Source organism: Homarus americanus, unplaced genomic scaffold (genome assembly GCF_018991925.1).
Source record: "Homarus americanus isolate GMGI-L3 unplaced genomic scaffold, GMGI_Hamer_2.0 scaffold418, whole genome shotgun sequence".
Classification (NCBI taxonomy): domain Eukaryota; kingdom Metazoa; phylum Arthropoda; class Malacostraca; order Decapoda; family Nephropidae; genus Homarus; species Homarus americanus.
Genome location: NW_024740587.1, coordinates 70,531 through 78,775, shown reverse-complemented (window position 1 = coordinate 78,775; position 8,245 = coordinate 70,531). Strand labels below are relative to the sequence as shown.

The 8,245-nt window shown below is 49.1% G+C and overlaps 1 protein-coding gene across 1 annotated transcript; it reads right to left on the bottom strand.

Moving 5' to 3' along the window:
* Positions 1-3,116: 3,116 nt before the first annotated feature.
* LOC121875474 (extensin-like) lies at positions 3,117-5,381 on the bottom strand. The gene is made up of 2 exons (XM_042380036.1): positions 5,364-5,381; positions 3,117-3,953 (listed from the first exon to the last, which is right to left on the bottom strand). The coding sequence occupies exons 1-2, from the start codon at positions 5,379-5,381 to the stop codon at positions 3,117-3,119; spliced, it is 855 nt and encodes a 284-aa protein (XP_042235970.1).
* Positions 5,382-8,245: the final 2,864 nt, after the last annotated feature.

Below are 8,245 nucleotides of genomic sequence, written 5' to 3'. Positions count from 1 at the left end.
GCTGGAGATGGCCACAACGCTGTCATCCCCACCGTGACTGAGGGCCAGGTACACTGCTGTTGCTGGAGATGGCCACAACGCTGTCATCTTCACCGTGACTGAGGGCCAGGTTCACTGCTGTTGCTGGAGATGGCCACAACGCTGCCATCTTCACCGTGACTGAGGGCCAGGTACACTGCTGTTGCTAGAGATGGCCACAACGCTGCCATCTTCACCGTGACTGAGGGCCAGGTACACTGCTGTTGCTAGAGATGGCCACAACGCTGTCATCTTCACCGTGACTGAGGCCAGGTACATGCTGGAGATGGCCACAACGCTGTCATCCCCACCGTGACTGAGGGCCAGGTACACTGCTGTTGCTGGAGATGGCCACAACGCTGCCATCTTCATCGTGACTGAGGGCCAGGTACACTGCTGTTGCTAGAGATGGCCACAACGCTGTCATCTTCACCGTGACTGGGGAATAATTAAGAACACCTCAGTGGTCAATACCGTGCTACACTTAAGTCTTCAAACACCTCAGGAGAGGCAGTTGTATCACAGAACTACTTGGTCACAACACGGGTCTTCCCGTGATGTATCGCTGATCTTGACACACACACACACACACACACACACACACACACACACACACACACACACACACACACACACACCAACATTATCACTGTTCATCTTAGCGTTTCTAACGAACATTGGGGAGCCATAAATCATCGAGCAACTTCTTTTACAATTGAAAATGCTTTAAAAATAAATAAAAATAAAATCCACCACAGGGAAAAGCGTTTGACCGGCTTGTGGTTGAGAATTGGGTTTGGCCCAGATGTGGACTGGGTCAGGTAGTCGCCGTTGGATTTTACTGCCGATCACACTGCCATTGCCGCCAGCCTCTCCGCCTCCTAGCCAGAGAGACTTAAACATTCACTTACATTTGGCAGAGTACCGTAACTCAAAACATTAATTCATGTTAGAAAAAGGACAAAACAAGAGACATATTTGTCCTAGATGCCGGCCAACACTTCTTTTTCTACCTGTTTCATTTCACTTTTTCCTTCCTTAATTGTTATGAAGAGCGCGCCACACTGTCTTATCCACATGACAACTTCCTTACGTCTGTCACGTATACTGTCACAACAACTGTCTAACTCACCTTGATATCACTGATCCTCCAAAACTTGTCATTGTTCGTATCTCCCTACACTCGAAGTAATCTCCAAGCTAAGCCCTAGTGGCAGTGGCTGAGGAGTAGGACTGTCTGACGTTGGCCACCAGCAGCAGCAGCGACCGTCAAGATCCTGGCACAAGTCACCGGGGCCAGACATAGCCTACTTCCTCATCAGCAGCCTCAGTGGACAGTGGTATACCCTTGATACTACTCACCTACATCTTCAGCCCCCACCAACCAGCTGGTGACCTGCATGGCCCTGCCCACCAAACTGTCAACGCAGGTATTTTTAGATTTTCCCACAGCAACCCATGATAAACAGTACACGACGCTCAATAAATTGTACACTATGGCACTTTAATAAATAGCGAGAAGCATAAAATTGAATGGCACCCACGACAGACAGACAAAATTATTGACCAACTTTAATTGCACATGACTCTTGAAGCCCCGCCTCCCTCCCGAGCCACACCAAGAGGGAGCGTGCCCGTGACACAACCACACCCTGGGTATGGGGATACCCCAACATTATCGAGGACACCACATGTGATGGCCAAACATGCCCCGCACACCACCGACACCCCACCATAATCTTTCATTTTCTCGACGTTTGTTACTTTGTAATAGACTACACCAGTTGCCGGGAGTCTGGTCTCACTTTTGGTTTACTGATAAAATAATATGGACAATGGGATATTATTTAGCTTTTTTTGATGATGGTGTTTTGACCGCGACGATACACCTTCACGAGGCGGAGGAGACTGTTGGGGGATAACGGACACGGGTAGAACATGACAGGACAGACTAGACGAGTACAGACCAGCAATTCACTGCCCCCACCCCCCCCAAACAGGGAATGATTCACATTGTTCTCCAATCATCAATATTGTCTTTGTCTCAGCTTCTGGACCACAGTTTAATTTTCCTCGTTATTACCACGACTAAGTGCCTCAGTGTTCCTCCTACTGCCATATTCACGACTAAGTGCTTCAGTGTTCCTCCTACTGCCATATTCCCCACACGGTACCTGGTGGTGAGGGCACAGTTACATTTATCTACATTCTGCAGGATCAGGATCACTTGGGCATGCGACAGGTGAGTGTGCGACAGGTGAGTGTGGCACAAACGTTCTATTACCCCATTCTCTGGTCCTAGACGCAACCTGTACTTATTATACAGACAAAGATCCACGCCTCAACACCGCACCCACCACTCTCCACCCATCACCCTCCACACCATCACCCATCACACCATCACCCATCACCCTCCACCCATCACCCTCCACACCATCACCCACACCATCACCCATCACACCATCACCCATCACACCATCACCCATCACCTCCACCCATCACCTCCACACCATCACCCATCACCCATCACACCATCACCCATCACACCATCACCCATCACCCTCCACCCTCACACCATCACCCATCACCCATCATCACTCCACCCATCACCCTCCACACCATCACCCATCACACCATCACCCATCACCTCCACCCACCCTCACCATCACCCATCACCATCACCCATCACTCCACCCATCACCCTCACATCACCATCACCCATCACCCACACCATCACCCATCACCTCACCCATCACCCTCCACATCACCTCCACACCATCACCCATCACACCATCACCCATCACCCTCCACACATCACCCATCACACCATCACCCATCACACCATCACTTCACCACCACACCATCACCCATCACCCTCCACACCATCACCCATCACACCATCACCCATCACACCATCACCCATCACCATCACCCATCACCCTCCACCCATCACCACCACCCCTCGATCTTCGCTGTGACAAGTAATAGTGTGCTAATGAACACGACAAGAACCAGTGGACAGAAAAGGGAGTCCCTAACTGTACTTGTAAAAGGAGAACGTACTGTGAGAGGCGAATGATGGGTTACCAATAAGGAGGTTAGACAACAAAGAGGTGGGAGACATGGGGGTTGGAGGTTTCGGGGTTTGGAGGACACTGGGTTGAAGGTTTCGGGGTTTGGAGGACTGGGGTTGAAGGGTTCAGGGGTTTGGAGGACACTGGGTTGAAGGGTTCGGGGTTTGGAGGACACTGGGTTGAAGGTTTCGGGGTTTGGAGGACACTGGGTTGAAGGTTTCGGGGTTTGGAGGACACTGGGTTGAAGGGTTCGGGTTTGGAGGACACTGGGTTGAAGGGTTCGGGGTTTGGAGGACACTGGGTTGAAGGTTTCGGGGTTTGGAGGACACTGGGTTGAAGGGTTCGGGTTTTGGAGGACACTGGGTTGAAGGTTTCTGGGGTTTGGAGGACACTGGGTTGAAGGGTTCGGGTTTGGAGGAAACTGGATTGAAGGGTTCGGGGTTTTGGAGGACACTGGGTTGAAGGGTTCGGGGTTTGGAGGACACTGGGTTGAAGGGTTCGGGGTTTGGAGGACACTGGGTTGAAGGGTTCGGGGTTTGGAGGACACTGGGTTGAAGGGTCTGGGGTTTTGGAGGGCACTGGGTTGAAGGTTCGGGTTTTGGAGGACACTGGGTTGAAGGGTTCGGGTTTTGGAGGACACTGGGTTGAAGGGTTCGGGTTTGAGACACTGGGTTGAAGGGTCTTTGGGACAACGGGTTTGGAGGACACTGGGTTGAAGGGTTCGGGTTTGGAGACACTGGGTTGAAGGGTTCGGGGTTTGGAGGACACTGGGTTGAAGGGTTCAGGGTTTGGAGGACACTGGGCTGAAGGGTTCGGGGTTTTGGAGGACACTGGGTTGAAGGGTTCGGGTTTTGGAGGACACTGGGTTGAAGGGTTCGGAGTTTGGAGGACACTGGGTTCAAGGTTCGGGGTTTGGAGGAAACTGGGTTGAAGGGTCGGGTTTTGGAGGACACTAGGTTGAAGGGTTCAGGGGTTTGGAGAACACTGGGTTGAAGGTTTCGGGGTTTGGAGGACACTAGGTTGAAGGGTTCGGGTTTGGAGACACTGGGTTGAAGGGTTCGGGGTTTTGGAGGACACTGGGTTGAAGGGTTCGGGGTTTGGAGGACACTGGGTTGAAGGGTTCAGGGGTTTGGAGGACACTGGGTTGAAGGGTTCGGGTTTGGAGGACACTGGGTTGAAGGGTTCAGGGTTTTGGAGGACACTGGGTTGAAGGGTTCGGGTTTTGGAGGGACACTAGGTTAAAGGATTCGGGTTTGGAGGACACTGGGTTGAAGGTTTCGGGTTTGGAGGACACTGGGTTGAAGGGTTCGGGGTTTTGGAGGACACTGGGTTGAAGGGTTCGGGTTTGGAGGACACTGGGTTGAAGGGTTCGGGGTTTGGAGGACACTGGGTTGAAGAAGAAGCATGAGTCAGTAAAGACATAACATAGTAGAAGGAAGAGGCCAGTTCACACATCTGAGGGAGTGTGTGGGAGTCGGCAGTGGGAGGCGGTGCGGGCTGGGTGGTAACAACAGGCTCTTCGATGTGGGAGATGGGACAGAAATAGGTTGCTGTAGTTAAGGTAAGGCGTGGGCGAGCTAAGATGTGGAACAAGTGGAGGGTGAAAACGGTGAGGGCGTGGGGTATAGATGAGGCGTGGTATAGGCGGGGCGTGGTATAGACGGGGCGTGGTATAGGTGAGGGTATAGACGGGCGTGGTATAGACGGGGCGTGGTATAGACGGGGCGTGGTATAGGCGGGGCGTGGTATAGGCGGGGCGTGGAACAGGTAAAGTAGAAGCCCGTGGCAGAAGTATTGGCTAGCTCACACGGTCGTAACCCACTTCCCACAACTTCATGGCCGTTAACGAGCTCCTCTAAACCATTACACCTGTATGGCCCACACACCTGACACGAGTGGTTCTCATACTTACAACCAACACACCTGCAACACTCATACATGGAAGGCCAACACACCTGCAACACTCATACATGGAAGGCCAACACACCTGCACCACGTATACATGAAAGGCCAACACACCTGCAACACTCATACATGGAAGACCTACACACCTGCACCACTCATACCTGGAAGGCCAACACACCTGCACCACTCATACATGGAAGGCCAACACACCTGCACCGATGAAACTTCCAGCCATGAAAGCTTTTAGGCTTATTCTTACAGCCATCACATTTTCAACGCCAAAACTTGCCATCATCACACCTGCAGCAGCCTTACTAATAACAATACTATATTTACCTTCTCTGGGTCTTCTCACCATGAACACACCTGCGAGAGCTCCTCCATGTTACTGTTCATCACAAGATTTATTCACACTCCGGACTCCTCCTCTGTGGAGTTTCCTGCAACAGTGTTTTTCCTATTTCATATAAACTCCCAACAGTTCAAAACATGTTGGTTCATATATCTCCCCTCTCTCCCCCTCCCTCCCTCTACCCTCTCAGTCTTTGGCAAGGGGACGCCTCGGTGAGCAGATTTGACAACGACACTTGTCTGATCTCTCCTTGTGCTCTTTACTTGTTGAAAAATAATCAACCATGAAGCTTCCGTCCTCCCATACCTCCACCTTAAACCTCTACACCTGTACCACACCGTCACTCCCACACAGCGTGACACAAACTCATCCACATTCACCAAACATCTTCATTTTAACTCAGTTTTCTATGTTAACGATCACCAAAATATCGCATCATATAACCCGCCATCGCTTCTGCAAATGATTCATGAGTTCACGACTGTGATGGAAAGCTGAGGATATCGTCTTTAATTGATCACGAACCTGCACCAGTCGTAGCTCCAATCTACAGAAAGTAAACTTCACTTGGGTTATGACAGTGGCTGAGATGCTTCCTGGACTCGTTAACTAAAACTTCACGTAGATATGCATCCTTGGCTCGATCTGTCACATCATGAGGTAATGGGAAGGAATTTAAAGCTTCTTGAAACTGGGACACTCGCTAAGAGATGTGCTGGCATCAACCATGGGTGGGAGTGGACGGGACAGGTTGATGTTGGTACAAAACAAGAGCCAACTCCGTTATATGTGCAGGACGCCATCCAAGAAAAATGACAAATGGCGAGGGTGGGTGAGCCAGAGACCCCAGAGACTCCCCATAACTGGTGGTGGCCGGGAATGTGTGATGGACGAGCGGCTGTTGACACAAGTGACCCCGGGTCAGTTCATCCTCCTCTCTCACTCCATCATGATACTGTGGCAGCCCTCACCATGTAACCTATTTCCTACTTTGATGCCGTTGTTTTGTCCTTCGCGGCCTCTGCTACGTCCGCTAAAAGAATGAATGACTTCTACCGAGAAATCCGTTGGTCACATTTACTGTCACCATAAATCTGTTGTCTACTCGCTTTAGTGGTGTTTTAACAATAAAAGCAAAGTCTCGGAAAGTCACCATTACCAAAGAGACACACAGAGTAAAGCATATACACAATACCTTCAGAGTTAACAATGCAAAACGAAAATAATTTTTCCCTTTACGTTCACAATTAACGATAAAAAAAATATAAAACCTGGAGACGATGGATGGAAAAAATCTAAAAGTTTTATTACAAACAACTCATGAATAAATGCATACCGGTGCATACACTTTCCCTGAGTTCATTTACTAGCAGTGTGCTGTGCGTGAGTCGTTACAAAGCGAGGTGGAACTTGGCTGTGATCTAGACCCGAGGCAGGCGCGTACACAGAGCACAGTGACCCTCAGCACCCACGCCTCCCTCTTACCATTAGCGGGAGGTGCTGCTTGGAGAACACACTTCACTGGCTCTTTAAAACCCCAATAATGGCTCTACAGAGGCCACAAAAGTTCCCATAACATGTCCCAGTGGAAGTCGAAGATTCAGGCGAGTTTGTTTTTGAGAGAGAAACTGTGGCAGAGTGAGGGTGTAAGTGGTGGAGCCAGACCCGTGGTCACGACCGCCTGAGTGTGTGATGTTGACACGAGATTATAGGTAGTACGTGTGTGTGTGTGTGTGTGTGTGTGTGTGTGTGTGTGTGTGTGTGTGTGTGTGTGTGTGTGTGTGTGTGTCCGTGTGTGTGAGTCTAGCCCACAGTGTTTACGTTAACTGTGTGTGTACGGAAGACTGTTATGGTAAACTCTACGGCAGGATAAACCCATATTTCACTCGGTAGCCACAACATTGTCTATCCTTACTGTAAACTTGACCCTCCAGCCTACACACGTTCTTTATACCTTGTTTTTTCATTTGTTTTCTTCTCTTTGGTATGATAGATGAAGTAATTTCAACTCCCGAGCTTTTCTGCAGTTTCTCATATTTTATGATAATCAGTCAGCAATTCTTCAAACTTTTTCGTACAAGATAAAATAAACGAGTAGTGTGTGTGTGTGTGTGTGTGTGTGTGTGTGTGTGTGTGTGTGTGTGTGTGTTATAGCTAATACAATATGGATCATAATAAGAAGAAAAGGTCAATTGCCGCTGATATCGTCCAAGACACTGCTGCCAAGAGACCTGCGTCCTCAAAATTATGAAGAAAAAACCAAACAGTAAAAAGTAAAGGAGTTATGTTTACAATGATAGTCTAGACGCAGACACGCAAACACCGCCACTGTTACCACTCCTTCACATAGACTTCATCGACATCACATTAAAATAAACATCAAACGGGCAGACAACACAAGCATAATACGCACACGTCATTCATAAAGGCTCTGAAACTCTTGTGTATTATTCAGTTAGGATTCCCGTGCTGACTGGCCCCGAGGACACGATGGCTGGATGACTATATCGCTGTCACCACCACGTTCAAACACGGGCTTGTTTACTATAATCTCACATATATAAACAAGACCCCAGCAGCCTCGGCGTAAGGGTGTAGGGCAGTGGTTCTTAACCTTTTTTGAGAATCTGGTGAAAGCTATGGACCCCCTCCCTAGAAAAATGCACATAAACACAACTTTGCATGAAATGAATATACTTTATTTTATTGAAAATTCATTGCCTCATACAGTGTATGACATACACACAGTATAGTGAATATAAATGTTAAATTTTTATCTGACCTTCACGGACCCCCTGAAGCCCATCCATGGACCCCAGGTTAAGAACCCCTGGTGTAGGGGAAGGAAGGTACACAGAGTTTACAGTGCTCACGGTGGTTTATTGTGATGACAAGA